The 21,430-nt window shown below is 37.9% G+C and overlaps 2 protein-coding genes across 2 annotated transcripts in view; both read right to left on the bottom strand.

Moving 5' to 3' along the window:
* MBTPS2 (membrane bound transcription factor peptidase, site 2) overlaps positions 1-21,430 on the bottom strand; it is a 44,304-nt gene that overhangs the window by 17,082 nt on the left and 5,792 nt on the right. The window contains exons 2-5 of the mRNA XM_045855946.1: positions 17,974-18,122; positions 15,875-16,094; positions 7,262-7,365; positions 5,486-5,613 (exon numbers count right to left, since the gene is read on the bottom strand). Of these exons, the coding sequence (XP_045711902.1) occupies positions 5,486-5,613; positions 7,262-7,365; positions 15,875-16,094; positions 17,974-18,122 (601 nt within the window). The remainder of the gene's footprint in view (positions 1-5,485; positions 5,614-7,261; positions 7,366-15,874; positions 16,095-17,973; positions 18,123-21,430) is intronic.
* YY2 (YY2 transcription factor) lies at positions 1,538-3,786 on the bottom strand. The gene has a single exon (XM_045855947.1). The coding sequence runs from the start codon at positions 3,521-3,523 to the stop codon at positions 2,006-2,008; it is 1,518 nt and encodes a 505-aa protein (XP_045711903.1). The 5' UTR covers positions 3,524-3,786; the 3' UTR covers positions 1,538-2,005.

The following is a 21,430-nucleotide window of genomic DNA, read 5'->3' on the forward strand; positions in this document are numbered from 1 at the left end:
TAATTGGCATATTTTCCCACCTTCTTTCTAAACCAACACTGGATGGATGCTACCTTAATTTCATACTTTGACATCTGCTAGGTGAAAAGTAAAATGTCTTAATTTCTATTTCTTTAATTATGAGTGAACTTGTACAATTTTCATGTATATTTCTATTAAAAGGCTATTTCTATTTCCTACAGAACTATTTCTATCCCTTCTCTATTTACATTTTTGACTGGGTTGATTTTGTTTTGTTTTACTACTTTGCAAATATTGTTATTTGCAATATATACATTGAGGAATTTGGTCTTTTGTAAGAGTTATTTAATCATTTCCTCCAGTATGTTGTTTGCCTTGGTTTATAGTCTTGTCTATTCAGACATTTTAAATTTTGGTGTGTTCAAAGTGTTCCTTTGTATCAAGTCTTTTCCAGTTCAAGATGATAGAAAATAAGCTGTTTTCTTATACTGCTTTCATAGCTTCATTTAAAAAACAAAATTAAAACAAAACACTCACACAAAAAAACACACTAATTCTTTGGCACACTGGAATTTATGCTAATGACACTAATTTTGGAATATGGATATAACCCTGCCACTCCCACCCCCCCACCAAGTTGCTAGTCCCAACACAATTCCACAAAATAATCCATCCTCACTGATTAGATCTGTCACCATTACCATGTTCTAAATTCAGCTCCCCCCATCCCTACCAGGATGAAACAGTCCACCAGGACTGCCTAGATGCTTGCATCCTCACTAACTCTCCCATCCAAACAAGAGTCAGGGTAGCACACACTAGCAGTGATTCCTGGACTCTCTGGTCAAACTACTATGTCTTGACAGGGACGCAGCTGGTACCAGACCTACTAGACCACTCCCTGTACATTCCAGATTTCCCCACGATGGCTAAGAAGCAACCAGAGTGGTTGAAAACAAACATTTCCTTTATTTAAACAACTTCTATACATTAATGTTTATAAGTACATCAAAGAAATCCACTACAACTTTCACATTACTCACAGCAGGGTTTCTCTCTATCGGCATTTTGGGGCAGACAATTCCTTGTTGTAGATGACGACTCATGCATTGCAGGATGTTTAGCAGCATCTTTGGCTTCTACTCCCCAGATGCCAGTGGCAACCTCCCCCTTTTTCTCTATTTTGTAGCTACAGTATTTTTACAGGCAATTTTTTTGAACAGGTATTGTATGTTTGCCTTTTCTATTATATAAAGTGTACACATCAAGTGTTAAAAAAAAGTCAGTATATAAACAATAAAACTATAACTGAGCACCACTCTCTAAACAAAGGGGCAAAAAAATTACATTAAATACTACTTGGCAGTGTTTGGGGGAAATAGAATGACTAAAATAGGTTTAAATTGACTAACACTATTAAATCACACCTAATATTCAATGCTACATATATAACTCAATGCAGCTAAAAGACATTTATGCAAAATGTGTTAATATCAAACACAACCAAAATTAAGATATCAAACAAAACTTATTTAACCTTTTCTAAAGTGTAAGCATATAACTGTTCATTCTCTTAAAATCTACAGCAAGCAAAGTTATCAACCTCCAAACCCCCCCATATAATTAATTATTAAACATAATTCTAAAAGTATAAACATAACTATTTGGAAAACACAGAACTTTAAACATGTATGAACAGGTGAAATTGAATCTGCAAAGTCCCATTTTTAGTACAGTTAGTCGCATTAAAAAGTCTTTTGATGTGAGGTTCATGAATTATCCTCCTGTTAGGATCAAACTTTACCAAAAAACCATATTTTTCAAATAATTATTACAGAACAAGATAAAGCATCTTAACAATGTACTCATATATACATTTTAAACCTTTTTTCACCTTTTTTACTACTCTATCAAAACATAACATTTTAACAATGTAATCTTATGTATTTTTAACCTTTTAAAGAACCTTTAAAATTTTTTTTTACTGATTTATCAAAACATGACCCTTAGGAATCATAAAAGGGTTTTCTCTCCTTTTTACTGACTAATCTTTGTTCTTAGCATGCGTGAAGATATGAGATTTCAGGTTAGTTGACTGAGCAAACTTCCTATCACAACCTTCAAAGGGGCACACATAAGGCTTGTCGCCGGTATGGATTCGTACATGTGTACGCAAATTGAAATCCAGGGAAAAGCGTTTTCCGCAGCCTTCAAATGTGCACTGAAAGGGCTTCTCTCCAGAATGCACCAGGTGATGCCGTTTCAGTTTTGAACTCTCAACAAAACCTTTGCCACATTCTGTACATATGTGGGCTTTTGGACCGTGGGTGTTCACATGCTTTCTCATAGATGCGATATCTTTGAACATCTTTCCGCAGCCTGTATAAAGGCAAGCTACTGTTCTCGGAACATCGTCTTTGGGTTTTTTTGGCCTCGTTTTAGTAAATTCTGCCAGCTGTCTGGGATCTGACAGGTCCATGCCAGGTATTCCTTCAGGAGGAAGTTTCTTTCCCGTCAGGTACTCCGAATAATCAGGTGGTGAGTTCTCCACAACTGGTCCTTCAGTTTCCTGTTCTCCTTCATTGTGTGGGGACCACATGGTGACAGAAAACTCGCCCTCCAGGGTTCTGATAAATACCTCCTTCTGCTCCCACTTCCTGCAGCCCTCCGCCGCCGCCGCCGTGGTCCCTGACCCTGCCACTGTCCCAGTCGCAGCCCCAGCCCCAGCCGCAGCCGCCGCCCCAGCCGCGGTCCTCGCAGCCATCCCGGCTGCCGCTGCTGTCCCTGCCGCGGCTGTGCTGCTGGAGGAGCTCTGCTTACCGATGCTGGGCTTTTTGCTGCGGTTGCGCTTCTTAGTGTGGCTCTGGGTCGATGATGACGCGGAGGCTTCCAGGGAAGCCAGGACCTGCTGGAAGTAGATGTCTTCCTCCCTCGAGGCGACCATTTGCTGCTCCTGGAAGTTGTGACCGGGCAGGCTGCCTGACTCGCAGTAGCCCACCACTTCCTCCTGGGTTTGTACCATCACCATTTCTTCATTGTGGTCCCCTTGGTTCTGGCTAATAAAGAGCGGGTGCAGCGCAATCAGAGACGAACTGTGGTCGACACCCTGCACCCAACTGCCAGCAATATCCTCATATGCAAGGGTTTCCATCGACACCGGCTCCATGGGGGTGGTCTGCAGTGGGATATCCTCCACAGGAACAGTCCCCATAGCGTAAGTCTCCAAAGGAATATCCTCCATAGGAACAGTCCCTACAGCGAAAGTCTCCACCGGGATATCCTCCACAGGAACAGTCCCCATAGCGAAAGTCTCCACCGGGATATCCTCCACAGGAACAGTCCCCATAGCGAAAGTCTCCACCGGGATATCCTCCACAGGAACAGTCCCCATAGCGAAAGTCTCCACCGGGATATCCTCCACCGGGATATCCTCCATAGGAACAGTCCCCACAGGGACAGATTCCAGAGGGACGGTCTCCAGGTGGACCCCGCGCAGTTCCACAAACTCAGTAGGCACCTCCGAGTTTTCTGTGGCGATGTAGATAATGTTGTTTGAGGCCATGGCTGAAGGCTCGGAAGAGGATTTTGCTACTGGGCAGCGCGTAGAATCAATCGCAAGGTTGCGGAAAAGAAAAGCTGAGGATATGAGCGCAAGCTCCAGAAGAAAGCTCGAGCTCTGAAGATTGGCGCGAATGCCAGAGAACCGCGCGCGCGTAAGTAATTGAGGCGTTAGACGCGGGGGATTCTGGGCATCCTGGTACCCAACGCATGCGCATATCCAAGCTCATACCCACGGACAGCCCCTTCAAGTTTTGAGCGCCACCCTTCCCGCCAGCCTCTTTGCTCTGCCCACCCGCCAAAATGTTGCCTTTTGAACAGTGATTCGGTAACCGGGCTCTTTACTTATTTTTTTCTACATTTCATTTCTGTTTATTTTATACACCACTACCCCCCCTCCCCCGCAAGGTACGTAACAGTATCTGGGGGGGGGGGGGGATACCTTTCTAATACTTATACTTTTTATTTTCCCTCTTATTTAATTGAACTGACTCACATTTACAGACTATTTAATAGTACCAGTGTTAGGAGATAGTAGGATTGCTTGTCTTGTCCTTTAATAGGAATGCTTCTAAGTGTTATACTGTTAGGAAGTAACCAGCTATTTCTACTTTTACTAAGGATTTTTATTTTTTAGCCATTAATAGATGGTGAATTTTGTTAAGTATCTGTTTTAAAACCTGCTGAGATGAGGATTTTGCCCCCTAATGGTTAATTATGTTTACCACATTCAGAAAGACTACCTTATGTTAAACCTTGCTTTGTTTAGATACACCATGTGTCTGTAGAGTTTTTTGGTGCTTTAAAAGATGTATCTGATATTGGCTTAAAAAACTTAGTTTCCTTCTCTATACAATCTGGAGAGTTTATACTAAATTGGAATTAAAAAGAATAATCTCTTCAAGATTTGAAAGAATCCCACCTATGAAACTTTCAGGGGCATCCTTCTTCAACTTTCTTAATTTCTTATAATTAGCCCATGTATACATATATTTTTCTATCTCCTCTAGGATTGATTTAGGCTGTTTATTTTTTAATAATCATCCAGGGCTTTAAAATTTTTTTTCAGAGATGAACAAAGAATAGTTTTATAATTTTTTAAATTTTCTCTGTATCACTTTTAATTCCCCATTCTGACATCTTATTCTGTCTATAAAAGCTTTCACCCATTAATACTTTTTTCTACAAATAACTAACTCTTAGAATTAGCAGCTGTATTTTTCTTTTTTCCAATTTCTTCTTTTCTGTCTATATATCCTTACTAATTACATCATTTCTCAACTATTTTATAGTTTTTTTCTCACTCCTTCAGTTGAATGTTCAACAGATACTTACATTTCTTTTCATAAAAACTTCCTAAGGCAGTGAATTTTCCTTTTAGCCAAACTTTACACATTATTTCATCATCTTTAAATATACTGCAATTATGATTTTGAATGAAATTGGACAATTTCTGTTTCATGAGAACTTGAAATTGTGGTGTAGTTTAACATATCTATTTTTACCTTATTAAGAGCTTCAGTGATCTGACTTTTTCATACCTATATGCCATGTGTTGAGAGATGAGTCTCTTTTATGATGCCTGTTGTTTTCTTTGTGCTTTTTCCATTTTTGTTTTGATGGTTTGTTACTTGATACAGTAAGATTCACAGTGATTACATTTTCATCACAGATAATATTCCATATGATTAAGTGCCCCTTTGTCTCATTTAATGATTTAGTCATGTTTTCTATTAACATGGTATGTTTTGCTCATTTTACTTTAATCTTTTAAAAATTATGTTGGTTTTAGTTGTTTTTCATAAAGAAACTGGAATGTACATTATTTTGCTCTACTACTTTTGACTGAGATTCTTATAAACTGACTTTATCAACCATAATATGAGATGTTTTCATTTGTGATACAAGTACTTTGCATAAAACTACTAATAACACATAGATGAATAAAATAATTTAAGTCTGTTACCTGCACAAAATATCCTTAGCTGCTGGACTGGTGATATAAGTTGCAAATGAGTGGTGAACAGATCAACAAATGCTCCAGGATAAATAATGAAGAGAAAAATCCCAAAGCCATTAAATCGAACTTGTTCCCTAAGAAATCACATAAGAAAAAGGAATTTAATACTAGTATTACATTTATCAAATAATGTATATAATCTTCAAACTTCCCACTGTGCTTCAAGTTCTTGCTTAAAAAGCAAGTCTCTCTGGACAGACAAAAAGTTTATGTATCTATATATCTCTATCATAATTTTACTATACAGATTTGGTCATCCATGAAATTGCATTTTATAAAACAGGGCATTCTGAAATAGATGTACAACTTCAAAGTTTTAAAAAACTAGTATGCTGAATAAATAACTTGAAATTAGCTACACATATAAAGAAAAGTTTACTATTTCTATGAGAAACTAAATGAAAAGCGTATTTATGGTTTATTGTATATTATTTTCCAAGGACACAGTAGAAATATAATTCAAGTAAATTATCTAAATACTTATATTTGTCCTTCCTAGCTATTATAAATAAAGGTGGAGGTTTATCTAAGTATGTTCCTGTTGAATTAATGTTAAACTAAGTACAATAAAAAATGCATAATGTTCAGACTGTCCTTAGGAGAACTATTTATTAATTCAGTCTCTAAAAATGGAATTATACTTAATAGCCTTGTAAGACAATAGTTACTCTAAAATAAATTAACATCTTAATATATTGTGCTATCACTTAGTACTATGTATATGACTTGTAAAATTCACTTTTTCTTGGCAGTTGTGATTTTATTAACAAATTATCCACAGCATACTATGAGTCATTAAACTGTTAATAATAATGCTTTTATATGTAAAACCCTAAGGGCTGCAATACAAAAAATGTGGAAGCTAAGGTGAAAGAGATTTTTTTAAAAAGTAGCTACTCACTTAAACCACTACACTGTACACCAGTCAAGATAAAGGTTTATTGCTAGTCTATATAGACTCTTGTTTGTAAGTAACTGGTAAGTAGTAAGTGATTAGATCTTCTCGTCTAAAACCTTTAGACGATCTGGTCCACATACTGACAAGATAGAATATTCCCATCAGTATGTGTTCCCTATGGCAGTAATTACCAGTGGGAGTGATGGGGAGTTGTGACTCATCTCCCCCATCATGATATTACAGGTTTAGGAGCCTTTAAAATGGTCAGGTATAATTATGATACATTCAGGTAGTTACAACAAGAGGGCATGATACTTGAAGAGTCCCAGATCTCACCCTCCCTTACCTTCTTCCACTTGGGTGTCCAAACAGGCTATATTTGTTAACAAACCCAGAGCTTTCAGTGTTCTTACTCTAGCTAGCAGAGGCAATAAGCAGAAGCAGGAAAGTATTTCAGCTGATAAGCCAAAGAAAGGACTAAGAAGCAGTGCAGAGGTTATCATTCTGACCCAATGATGAATAGAAAGATTAAGTTTCAGGAATGGATGAAAATCATGAAGCACCATAAGGATATAACCATGCTGGCAGAGGGCAAAAGATAGAAAGATCCACATTATAAGTACAGTATGTACATGGTTCATTGAACGTATTTATCAATACGTAAATTTCCTCAGCAAAACAGAAGGTGCCTAAAATAATAACAAAGGATAAGCACTGGGTAGTATCCACAGGAAAAAGAACAAATGTAGAAGATTTTAGTAATAACATCTCCTAAATGAAAGCTTCTTTGCATGTAGTAGGGAAAAAAAGGTAAATATCATTACCTAATAGCTGCTATCCCATGTCCAATTTCATGTACAACACCACTAATGAGGACTGCAGCGAAGAAATAGGTCAGTTGGTTGACGGGTAAATTTATACCAGGAACCTGTTCATAGACACAATGACAAATACACACTTGGGTACCAAGAGACCATGATGTTCACCCTGTGTTAAAGCTTAAACTTCCAAGCTGAAAGTTCTTTAAACTAAAGGTTATGTGAATATTGATGGTTCACTTTTTCATTCCTATCATAATAAAAGTAAAAACACTGGTCAATTTTTTTAGGCAGCTTTTGAACTAAGCACACCACCAATCTAAAGAGAACAGGAAACACCAGGTTAAAAAGTTGAAATTTTAGCTTCCTGAAATCTTCACCACGGGTAAGAATTAGAGGGCCTAGCCAAGCACCAAGGACCAGGGAATGTGAAGTGACACTGAAGGAGTCAGCTGGAAGCCTGATTTGGGAATTCTTGTTACAAGTCCTAGTCCTTCCTCCCTATTGTTATTGCAAGGTTCCAAGTACTTATGTGAGTTATACAGAATATCCCGAACCCCATCAATGAATTTCCCTTTAGTATTCTCAAGTTATATAAGTTAATTAAAAGTAGTGTAACAAAGCACCTTGTTAGTGTGGGAACACCATGCCCTCCATTTCTTTGATTTTATTAGTTTGTCTCGTACATTGGTAGTAGCAAAATGATACATAAATATTGTATTAAAATTGAAATTTAATGCAGAAGGTACATTTGGAACATACATACATATTAAGAACCTATGAAGAATGAATGAAGAGTTGTCTTATAATCATGTGTTCCTAAGATGTTGTTTGTATGTATACATCATTGCATACACAAGGGAAGTATGCTATTTAAGGATTGTGTGATAAATTGTTTTTAGATACCTAAGAATCTGCTTGTAATCCCTTCAAGTTATGTCATCTGTTAAGGAAAGAGTCTATAAATTAGGCTAAGTGGGGCACCCCAGGCATCAGTACTATTTAAATACTGAGCATCTACAGTGATCCCTCACCTATTGCAGGAGTTATGTTCCAGAGACCCCCGAGATAGGTGAAAATCCATGAAATAGCAGCATTATATTTATTATTTATATATATTTTAAGGCTTTATAAACCCTTCCCACGCTCCTATCAACCTTTCCCACTCTCTTATTTACCTTTTCCACATTCTTTTTTTTTTATTTTTAAAATATTTTATTTATTTATTTTTTTTAGAGAGAGGGAAGGGAGGGAGAAAGAGAGAGAGAGAGAAACATCAATGTGCGGTTGCTGGGGGCTGTGGCCTGCAACCCAGGCATGTGCCCTGACTGGGAATCGAACCTGTGATGCCTGGTTCGCAGCCCGAGCTCAATCCACTGAGCTACGCCAGCCAGGGCCCTTTTCCACATTCTTATAAACACTTCATATGCTCTTAAACACTTTATATGCGCTTAAACCTACGTAATTTTAACATATAAAATTCTATATGGGTACTCACCAGCGAAGTATACAGTCACCCCTTGCTATATGGCGACTTTAAAAACCACGTGATACAGTAAAGCCGCAGTAAGTGAACTCCCATATAGTGAGGGACGACTGTATTTCTCACAGTCTAAAAGTTGGGACCCTAAAGGTATCCTTCTGAAGAAAATCCCTTTTTATTCTGTTATAAAATAAAAAAAACATTCTCAATGTTTTAATGCCTGTCCTTCTAGTCTTTTCATGTAGACATTAAAAAATTATGCTTTTATTATGAATATGGTTTTGAAATCTGACCCTTTAGCTTAGTACTTTCACAAACATTTCCCCATGAATGTTTTCTGATTCAACATGTTTTCAATGGCTGTATTGTACTCTATGGAATCAATTAACGGGCATTTAATTATTTTAAAGGTTTCTGTTCTTATAACTACTGTAATAAACATATTTGGACTCATATACTCAAAATATTTTAGGGGGATAAATTTTTAGACAAGCATGGTTGGTTCAGGCTCCAGCTTGAGTTTGACAGTCTGGTTACATAACTAACTTGAGTTAAGTGACCTGGAGGAAGTTCGATTATTCCCCCAATACTTCAATTTCCTCATCATTAAAATGGAAACAACCACAGTCATATAAAAGGGTAATTTTTAAGATTACATATGATAATCCCTGCCCAATGTTTAATATTATGCCTTACAGAGAGAGTAACAAAATTTAAAGGACTTGGACACACATCAAACTGCTCTCTCACAGCACACACTTCCATAACCTTAGGAAAGCTCATTTTACTCAAATCTGCAATTTGAGAGAAATAAAAAGAACCTCATTATTTGATTTATACTTCTTTGATCACTATTAAAGCTGAACTTTCTCCATATTTTTGACCACTGATAGGTCCTTTAAGAGTAGCCTACTCATGACTTGTCTATTTTTTCCTCCTAGCGTGTTCATATTTTCCTTATTGATCTGTAAGATCACTTCAAATATTGATGATCAGTCCTCTGTAATACACATCACAGATGTATTTCCAAGTTTTGTTGCCTTTTAATTTTATTTTTGTTAGTTTTTTTGATACTTAAAATTTTATGTAGTCAAATATATCAATATTCATGGTTTCTGCCATTAGTTTTATGCTTATGCCTTCCTTAAAAAAAAAGATTTTATTTATTTATTTTTAGAGAGAGGGGAAGGCAGGGAAAAAGAGAGGAAGAAACATCAATGTGTGGTTGCCTCTCGTGCACCCCCTACTGGGGACCTGGCCTGCAACCCCGCATGTGCCCTGACTGGGAATCAAACTGGGGACCCTTTGGTTCAAAGGCTAGTGGCTCAATCCACTGAGCAACACTAGCCAAGGCTTATGTCGTCCTCATTCTGTGTTCATATAAACAGAAGCCTGTTTTTTTTTTTTTCTTTTGAAGTCTATTATGATTACATGTTTTAACTTTAATTCAACTGGAATTTATTTTTATACACAACAGAGGAATTTTACTTTTAAGCCCTCTTTAGTAACTGGAGAGGAGATTCAAATCATGCTGCTTGGCCAGCTTTCTAAATTCATTAGTAATTCCAAGTGTCCTTTCCCTAGTTTTCATAATCATCATTTTTAATTTAGACATAATATTTCATTGAATGAAAATCCCATAATTTAGCCACTTATAAATTGCCTATTGTGATTGTTTCTAATTCTTTATAACAATAATGTTAGGGAAAAGACCTTGATTAATACCATTTCTCTCCTATATTTGAGACACTTTTATGATGCTCATTATGTGAAATTCTCTTTACCCACACTCAACTAAGCAACTCTTTAAGTATGTTACTGATTAAGCTATTACAGTCTTCCCAATTTCCCCCTCTTTTATCCCCCTTCCACTCTGTAACCCTCAACCCTCCAGCATCCCCCCCTTAGTTCATGTCCATGGATTGTACATGTAAATTCTTTGACTTCTCTGTTTCCTATACCACTCTTAACAGCTCTCCATCTATTTTATGCCTACCAATTATGCTTTTTATTCCCTGTACTTCCTTCCCACTATTCTTCCCCTTCCCCTCTCCTCACTGAAAACCCTCCATGTGCTGTCCATTTCTCTGGTTCTGTTCCTGTTCTCGTTGTTTGCTTAGTTTTTGTAGGTTCAGTTGTTGATAGTTGTGAGTTTGTTGTCATTTTACTCTTCATATTTCGACCATCTTTTTCTTAGATAAGTTCCTTTAACATTTCATATAATAAGGGCTTGGTAATGATGAACACCTTGAACTTGACCTTATCTGGGAAGCACTTTCCATTCTAAATGATAGCTTTGCTGGGTAGAGTAACCTTGGATGTAGGTCCTTGCCTTTCAGGACTTGGAATACTTCTTTTCAGCCCTTTCTTGCCTTCAAGGTTTCTTTTGAGAAATCAGCTGATAGCCTTATGGGCATTCCTTTTTAAGTAACTCTCTCCTTTCCTCTTGCTGCTTTTAAGATGCTCTCTTTAATCTTGGGTAACTTAATAATGATGTGCCTTGGTGTGTTCCTCTTTGGGACTCTTTGGGCTTCCTAGAAGTCTATTTCCTTTGCCAGATTGGGGAAGTTTTCCTTCATTATTTGTTCAAATAAGTTTTCAACTTCTTGCTCTTGTTCTTCTCCTTCTGGCACCCCTATAGTTCTGATGTTAGAGCATTTAAAGTTGTCCCCGAGTTTCCTACGCCTCTCATTTTTTTGAATTCTCGTTTCTTCATTCTGTTCTGGTTGGGTGTTTATTTTTTCCCCCTTTTGTTCCAAATTGTTGATTTGAGTCCCGGTTTCCTTCCCATCACTGCAGGTTTCCTGTATATTTTGTTTTATCTCACTTTGTAGGTAGCCTTCATTTGTTCCTTCACTTTGTGGCCGAGCTCAATCAGTTCTGTGAGCATCCTGATTACCAGTGTTTTGAACTCTGCAGCAGATAAGCTGGCTATCTCCTTGTCACTTGGCTCCTTTCCTGGAGTTTTGATCTGTTCTTTCATTTGGGCCATATTTCTTTGTCTTGGTGCACTGGTATGGGTGAATATTTCTTTAATTCCTTGGTTGTTGGAATTCCACGCAGTTTGATTTTCCAGCACTTCTGGTTGTTTATTGATTTTAGATTAGCTGTTATCCTTTTTGGTTGTGCAAGGAAGCTAAGTGTTTCCACCTATGCCTCCATCTTGGCTGGAACTCTCTAAGCAACTCTTTTCAAGAACATCAGTATATCTTTTTCACCATACTCCATTCCCAAGTGGCAAGGCATCTTTCTGTTCAGATTAGGAGTTTCCTTTTCTCTGACCCCTCTCTAAATTTACATACTCAAGATTAATTCTCATACATTCATTCTGTGTCACAAAGTATCCTGGTTACTTTTATGTCAATAAATCAACAGGCTCGATACAACAGGACAGTGGTTTTCAACTGGTGTGCCACAAGAAATTTTAAAACATGCAAACCTGATATTTAGTCAGGGGTACTGACATATTTCCCCTCAGACTGTCAAAGGAAAAATGACAACAGCCAACACAACAATAGCCATCTGGTGTGAATGCCCTGTCTTGAACCATAAATATATAGGTCACAACACAGAGTTGCTTTTTATCAGTCATGTTGCATAATAAAGTTGTGTCTGATTGGTTAATTCTTGGAACCAGAAATCCTTATCTATAAGCCCCCTACCAGGGACCTGGCCTGCAACCCAGGCATGTGCCCTGACTAGGAATTGAACTGGAGACCCTTTGGTTCACAGTCCAGAGCTCAATCCACTGAGCCACACCAGCTGGGACAGCATCTGATTTTTTAAAAGTCACTTTGGAGCAAAAAGGGTAGGTAATTACTATTATGATTTTCTTTCTTTTTTAAAGATTTTATTTATTTATTTTTTTAGAGAGGGAAGGGAGGGGGGAGGGAGAGAGAGAGAGGAGAGAGAGAGGAGAGAGAGGAGAGAGAGGAGGGGGAGAGGGGGAGAGAGAGAGAGAGAGAGAGAGAGAGAGAGAGAGAGAGAGAGAGAGAGAGAGAAACATCAATGTGCGGTTGCTGGGGGTTCTGGTCTGCAACCCAGAGATGTGCCCTGGCTGGGAATCAAACCTGGGACACTTTGGTTCCCAGCCCGCGCTCAATCCACTGAGCTACGCCAGCCAGGGATGATTTTCTTTGTAAATCAATTAAAAATATACTTTTTCGTCAAATTGGCAAAAAATATATTTTTTGGTGTGCTGCAGAATTTTAGTAATGAGTTTGTGTGCTATGGGATGAAAAACATTGAAAATTGCTGCAAAAGGACATGGTTTCTTTCTGTTTATTATTTTATAAATGTAATAATGAGACAAGGTAAGGATTTGAACATGTGACTATACCAACAGATGGCCTCATTTGCTGGCAGCAGTATGCAACTGCCCATCTGTCTTGGACATAATCACACAGGGTATTAGATGTACCAAAATATTAATATCTCAACAACAGAGTGCCAGGTTTTTGGGAATTAATACTGAATCAGACTGTAGGGAATTATAGAGTAAATAAAAAGTACGTTTTCCAAGCTACCAGAGCTCATATCAAGGTCAGGAGATAATAACAGTCCTTTTTTAAAAAATTCTCACCTGAGGACTTTTTTTTTCATTGCTTTGAGAAATAGAGGAAGGGAGGGAAGGGAGGGAGGGACAGGAAAGCGGGAGAAAGAAAAAAACATTGATTGGATGCCTTCTCGTACATACCCTGAACAGGGACTGTACTAGCAACCTGGGTATGTGCATTGACTGGGAATCAAACCATGACCCTTCTGTCTATGGGGCGATGTTCTAAGCCACCGTGCCACATTGGCCAGGGCAATAATGATATTTTTAAACATATACATAAATATACACAGTGGACTACAGAGGGCAGTTGACTACTTGATGGTTCTAAAACATGACTCTCTCTCCTAAGAGAGTCAGTATTTTTGTGAGTTCTATGAATAAAGTGAGAAGCAAAAGAAGAAATAATTTCTTCATGGCACAACATTTTGCCATTCTAATCCCAGCAGGCATACAGGACATTGATCATATTTCCTCCACATATGCTCCTGTCTCTACTGTACTTTTTCTTAGCAAACAATAACTAATTGAATAGCCTGAAAGTTATCCTAAACTTTTCCTTCTTCCTCCAGCCTCACATTCAATTAATTTTCAGGGCCTGAGAACTCCAATCCAAAAGATCCCTTAAATTTACCCTCTTTATTTTTCTTACCACTAATTTAGTTTAGATCTTTTATCACTTATAAAATAAATGATTACAACCGCCCTCTTAAATGGTCTCCCCATCTTACATGTAACCCTACTCTGGTTCATTTTGTGTACACAGACCTGTCACCGGCAGGTAAAACCAGAACTATTTAGAATGGCCCTTCATAACCTAGACCCTACCTATATATATCTACCATCTTATCTCTTGTACCATATACTTCCTAGACATGGGCCAAAGTTACACCACTTTATAGTTGAAGAATTATTGGTCTTTTTTAAGGGAGTAGAGCATAATGGCTCTGAGGTCAATGGTGGATGAGCGATGGACCTTCTCCCCCACCCCATTTACTAACTGTAACCACAGGCAAATGACTTAACATTTCTGTGCCTTGGTTTTCCCATTTGTCAATCTTATCTCCAGATTATTGTAAGAATAAAATAAAATGGGCACAGAAACCTCACAGAGCATTGTATATTAACTAGGTCTTATTATATTATTATTATTTCCTTTGCCTTTCCATTTTATATGGTCCCCTCTGTGAGACGGATGCTCAGTTGCCATTTTCCTTTCCCAGGCTATGCAGATCCTCCTCCCCCTCCCTTGAAGCGCCACTCTACTTTCTCCCCAATGCCAGGCTCATCTCAGCACACCTTCTCTCCCTGTTCCCACAGCACCTTATGTTCTCTCCACCTGTAGTACTATCATAGCAGCTCTCCCTCTAGACTAAAAGCTCCGTGATTGCTAGAATTGGATTTCATTGTATAAGGCCTTAACACAGGGCCAATACACAGAATACATTCATTAAATATTTGCTGAAGAAACAAATCAACTCTCTGAGGCCTCACCTGGAGAATCCCTTTAACCTCTAAGAAAGAGCTATTACCATTCTCTCCAAATGATTTCTAAATTTTTCCTTAGTGACCCATCCTATAGTAAAAGCCACAAACAGATGAGTTAAGAAAGATGTCACTAATTTTTTTCAGTTTTTATCTTTTTTAATCCTCACCCAAGGGCATGCTTATTGATTTTAAAGAGAGGGGAAGGGAGGGAAAGAGAGAGGGAGAGAAACATTGATCAGTTGCCTCTCACATGCAGCCTGGACTGGGGACTGAACCTGCAACCTAGGCATGTGCCCCTATCAGAAATAGAATCCATGACCTTTTGGTTTACAGGATGATACTCTAACCAAGTGAGCCACACTGGCCAGGCTTGTCACTAACTCTTAAATAATCTATTCCATTAATAAGAATATGATTAAAAACATAACATCCACGATTCATAGAAATGAAAACTATAAATTGTAAAAAATAAGAAATAAAAGCCAACAGTAGAGTCCCCTTCCAAACCCTGGAGACATGATTTGATAAGGTATGGGTCTACACATGTGCCTTAAAGTAAGAATTATTATAAATAGCTCACAGTCAAAAGAGTACAACTCAGTATATTACTCTTCACATCAAAAAATCACAGGAACCAATCAAAAAGGTCTTACGCCTTTAATTAAAAGGATATTATTGGTTAGAGGAGGAAAGCCATGAAGAGGAAAGGGGAAGGGAACACTTTGCACAGGATAAAAACAAAATTTAAACATTATAAAGATCTTAAATAATGCTTATTCTTTTATAGTAACAATCATTTAACCTCTTAAGACGACAACAGATATTAAATCAAAATCCATTCAATTGTCAACAGTCTTAATTACGATCCATTTCTTCTATTACCACTATTATTGCTACTGCTACTACTAGTACATAATGCAACAATTCCTTGCTATATTCTTACTAATATTTTTGTTTAGCAGGTAATTTGAAAAATCATGTGACCTTTCATATATTTTCATATTTATATTATAGATAGGAGTTATGCAATCCAAAAGAAATATTTTATATCTATTGTTCGATAGTTACTTAAAAGCAAAAAGAAGCCACTTACCACAACTTGTAGCACCTGTTCGTTGTGAAGTGAGGAGGAGGAAGAAGAGGAGGAAGAAGAGGAGGAAGAGGAAGAGGAGGAAGAAGAGGAAGAAGAGGAGGAAGAATAAGAAGCAGAAGAATCAGCCATCATTTGTGCTAAAGTCTGCATCAGTGTTTTCCCCAGGAGAAAAAAAGAGCTAAACATGGCAATTACACCAAACACCATTCCAAAATTGAACCTGTTAAGAGAAAAAAATTGCACAAATGTACAATTCCTTGCAATTCATGGACTAAAAAAATTCTGCAACCAGCCACATTTCATAGCTTTAAAATGTATAAAACTTCTAATAACCCTCTGTTTTTTCTCCTACCTGAACTTCGGATCTGTGACTGAAGCACATGGCACTAATCTCTTTAAGCTGTTCTAATAACTTACAATTCTCTCATAACTGGCAGCTGAATATGCTTCCCAATAAAAAGTTTGCTTCCTCTGCTTTTTTCTCATTTATGTAGCATTGTTTTGATCTTGTTCTCATACAGTTAGTTACCAAAGTTCTTTTGACATTACAGTCATCCACTCTTTTTCACCTACCAAGTCTATTTGTATCTTATTTTAGCTGTATTTTGAGTTTAAATACTAACATGGTAAAAATTTTTTTAAAGATTTATTTATTTTTAGAGAGAGAAGAAGGGAGGGAGACAGGGAGAGAAACATCAACTGGTTGCCTCTCACACACACCCAACCTGGGCCCCAGCCCACAACCCAGGCACGTGCCCTGACCAGGAATTGAACCAGCAACCTTTTGCTTTGTGGAATGATGCCCAACCCACTGAGCCACGCCAGTCAGGGCTAACATGGTAGAATTTAATGAGTTTTTTTCTTTAACTGTTTTAATAATTAGAAGGTATCCTCCTATTACATTTTCTAACTTTTTGATAAGTTGTTTTCCAAGGAACTTGTCCATTTCATCTAAATTATTGAATTTACAGGCACAGAACTGTTCAAATAGTTTCATTTTTTAAAATGCCTGTAGAATCTGTATTAATGTTACCTTTTTCAATTCTGATCTTTAGGTATGTGTATTTTCTTTTTTCTCGATCAAAGTAGGGGTTTATCAATTTATTAATACTGTCAAAGAACCAACTTTGGGCTTTGCTGATTTTATCTACTATGTACTTTCTATTTCACTGATTTCTGCTCTTTATTATTTTTTTTGCTTTAAAAAAAATTTTTTTAAAAGATTTTATTTATTTATTTATTTTTAGAGAGGGAAGGGAGGGAGAAAGAGAGAGAGAGAGAAACATCTATGTGCGGTTGCTGGGGGCTGGGGCCTGCAACCCAGGCATGTGCCCTAACTGGGAATCGAACCTGTGATGCTTTGGTTCACAGTCCGCGATCAATTCACTGAGCTACGCCAGCCAGGGATGATTTGCTTTGCTTTGATTTGCAGGTGTATTTACTACTTTTTGATGAGCTGACTCCTTACATTTAGCTCTGCTTCATTTGGAGCTAAATTTTTGACCAAAAGGAGCTCCCTACTTCCACATTAGAAATTCTCTCAACTACACAACCTCCAGGACCCTGGCACTGCAATCTGGCTGCCATTTTCCCACTTGGTTTGCACATATGCCTGACTGGTTGTTAAATATTTAAAAAATCCTTCCCCTGGAGGAGTATCCAAAAAGAAATATAGGGAAAATCCTGCAGATTTGTGGGCATCCTTTGACTCCCAGAACCTTGTTCCTATGTGTGATGATGGAGGAGAGAATTCTCTAGGGCTATTTTCTTGATGAAAATATTCCACATTTGTTTTGCTTTTCTACTAGTATATAACATACAGAATAAAGTGCACATGTCTGAAGTGTACAGCTCACTGAATTTCTACAAATGTGCACCCATGTGTCTATCACCCAGATCAAGATACAGAACCTTGATTTTTAATGTGTGCAAAAGCACAATGACACAGTCCCATAAGCTTACATAAATCCAGAAAGTTTTTATACTGTCAACATTTTAAAACTCAGTGCATTGGAAAATGATGGAAACAGTTCAGTTAACGAGCATTTCTCATGATCACAATGACTTAATTTAAACCAAAAAGAAAAAATGAAGCATACCATTGATAAAGCATCCTTGCTTTCCGCCGTCCCCAACTGTAAAAGGCACGATTGAAAACAGCAGTTTGCCATCTTATGTGGAAAGGGGAGATGCTCAATCCATTGTTTTCTAGCCAGTCTTCATAAGAGTGCTTAAAATACACAGATGACTACAAGAGAAAGGGAAGTTTCATACCATTCAATTTTGAATAATTTATGTTTAAGAAAACGAAAAAATAGTCTTTTCTGTAGGAAAGCAAGATACTGACTGCCCAAATGCTCATAATTTTAAAGCTTTATGCCAGGGGTGTCAAACTCATTTTCACTGGGGGCCATGTAGCCTTGCAGCTGCCTTCAAAGGGCCAAATGTAATTTCAACTCCTTAACAGTTAAGGAGCAGTTACATTTATACATTCCTAAAATTGTTTCGGCCCTTTGAAGGCAACCATAAGGCTGATGTGGCCTGCGGTGAAAATGAGTTTGACACCCCTGCTTTACGTTCATTCCTCAGTATATTCAAGTCAAGGCCTCAGACTAGCTAGTCTGCTGAAGTTAGGGTCCGGCAAACAATGGCCCATGGGCCAAATTCAGCCTACAGCTTATTTTTGTACTGCTTATGAACTAAGGATGGTTTTTATTTTTAAGAGACTGCAGAAAGACAATAGAAAAACAAGAATATGTGACAGACGCTGTGTGGCCCACAAAGCCTAAAATATCTCACCCTTTACAGAAAAGTCTGCTGACCTCTGCTTAGAATGGCATTGTCCAATAGAAATATGAGCCACAAATACCAGCCACATATATAATTTTAAATTTTTAGGTAGTCAAATTTTACAAAGTAAACAGAAACAGATTAATTTAAATATATTTTCAACTCAAATCAATATAAAAATATTGTAATAGGTGACATCAGAGGAACTGGGGCATGAAGAGATCCCCTTGGTCTCGCCCCTTGAAGTTTCAACAATTTAACAAAAAACTACCTGCTCAATGCACCAAAATGTCTGAGAGATCTACAAATTCCAACATGTAAAGGCGGGTAAGTGGGATTGAACCAGGGAGGCAAAAGGGTGAAAAGCTAAGATGAGCCACAGATGCATCCCTACAGCCGGGAGCTCAGTGTGATTTTCAGCCAGAGAGAGAAGGAATCAGGCTGTGACTGGCATTCCCTTCAGCCAGGAGGAGCAAAGAGATTTAATGAGCATTTCTACAGGAGTGGGCAGTAAGAGCTGCAGCAGAGCCCAGTACCCGGGGCAGAGACAAAGCACAAAGGTGTGGCCTCAGTTATCTGGCAATCAGCGTTCCACAGAGAAACAAAGCCCTGGAGCCAGGCTTCCCCTTAACCTGCCAGAGCTCGCTTCCCCTCACCCTTTGTGTGGGTTTGCAGAGCACATTATCTGCAAACCCAAGAACTGGTACTAAGAATCACATTTTCCCTGAGTGACAGGCTCATTCTGTGACTAATCTCAGGTTCAAATGGAGGCACATGGGGGACACCACAAAGGTCCACTGGTTGCCATTGCCAGGAAGGCAAAGCAGCAAAAGAGAAGGCTGGGTTCCCCCAGCTCACCTCACCCCCACGCATTCACAGCTATACTGCCAGCTGCATCTGGCTGCAGGGACAGCACTGGGTTCTCACACATTAGGAGTCACATTGCCCACTGAGTTCTCCTGCAGGGCTGGTCCCCTGGGACTGGGGTGACCAATCACAGGGGAGGCACCTGCCTTTCCAGGGAACACAGGTCATTTTCCACCTCCCTGTAGAGATCTGAAAAGCCAAAGAAGTGCAAAAAGCAGGTGTAGCCATACTCATATCTGACAAAATAGATTTCAAAATAATAAAGGTAACAAGAGACAAAGGTGGACATGTTATAATGATAAAAAGGACACTACATCAAGAAGACATAATACTTCTCAATATATATACACACTCAATCTGGGAACACCGGAATATATATAAAGCAACTACTAACAGAAGTAAAGGGAGAAACTGACAAAAACACAATCACAGTAGGGGATGTAAATACCCCATTGACAATTACAGAAGATCATCCAAACAGAAAATTAATAAAGAAATATCAGCCTTAAATGACATATTAGACCAAATGAACAAAATTGCCACTTACAGAACCTTTCATCCCAATCAAATTATACATTCTTATGCAGTGCACACAGCACATTATCAACAATAGACTGAATGCTGAAACACAAAACCAGCCTCAACAAATTTAAGATTGAAATCATACCAACCATATTCTCTGTCCACAATGCTTTCAAATTAGAGATCAACTGCAAAAACGAAGTAAAAAGACCTACAAATATGTGGAGTTTAAACAATGTATTGTTAAAAACTGACTGGGTCAAAGAAATAGAAGGTGAGATTGATTGACATATAGCGACAAGTGAGAATGACAATACAACATATCAAAACTTCTGGGATGCAGCAAAAGCAGTAGTAAGAGGGACATTTATATCATTAGAGGCCTGTCTCAAGAAACAATAGGAATCTCAAGTAAACAATCTAATATTACAGCTTAAGGAACTAAAAAAAAAAAAAGAAAGAAAAAAAGCAACCCAAACTCAGCAGAAAGAAATAATAAAAATTAAAGCAGAATTGAATGAAATGGAGAACAAAAAGACTATAAAAAATTAATACAACGAAGAGTTGGTTCTTTGAAAAGATTAATAAAATTGACAAAGACCCTAGCCAGGTAGTTCAGCTGGTTAGAGCATTGTCCTGGTATGCCAAGGTTGCAGGTTCCTTCTCAGGTCACGGCACACAGAAGAAGCAGCTAATGAATGCATAAGTAAGTAGAACAACAAATCAATGTTTCGATCTCAAATTTTTAAAAGTTAGAAACATAAAATTGACAAACCCCTGGCTAGACTTGCTAAGGAAAAAAGAGAAAAGACTCATAAAAACAAAACTGGAAATGAAAAAAGTTACTACAGACTGCACAAGTATACAAAGAATTACATTAGAATATCACAAAAGACTATATGCCATTAAATTCAGTAAGTTAGAAGAAATGGATATGTTCCTAGAAATACATAACCTTCCTAAACTGAATCATGAAGAATTGGAAGATCTAAATAGTCCAATCAACAGTAAGGAAATTGACACAACTATCAAAAACCTCCCCCAAAATAAAAGTGCAGGGGCAGATGGCTTTGGTAGTGAATTCTACCAAACACTCATAGATTTGACACCTATCCTTCTTAAACTCTTCCAAAAAACTGAAGAAGGGGCAATGTACCCTAACACATTTTATGAGGTCAACACAACCCTCATAGCAAAACCTGGCAAGGATAACAGACAAAAAGAAAACTACAAACAAGTGTCTCTGATGAATGCGGATGCAAAAGTCCTAAACAAAATACTAGCAAATGGAACACAACAATACATTTAAAAAATAATACATTATGATCAAGTGGGGTTCATTCTGGGGGCACAAGGGTAGTTCAATATATGCAAATC

Source organism: Phyllostomus hastatus, unplaced genomic scaffold (genome assembly GCF_019186645.2).
Source record: "Phyllostomus hastatus isolate PE091 unplaced genomic scaffold, TTU_PhHast_1.1 phas_scaffold_12, whole genome shotgun sequence".
NCBI classification, from domain to species: Eukaryota; Metazoa; Chordata; class Mammalia; order Chiroptera; family Phyllostomidae; genus Phyllostomus; species Phyllostomus hastatus.

What these genes read in the sequence shown, in the direction of transcription:
- YY2 (XM_045855947.1), bottom strand. Translation starts at nt 3,523, where the DNA reads ATGGCCTCAAACAACATTATCTACATCGCCACAGAAAACTCGGAGGTG.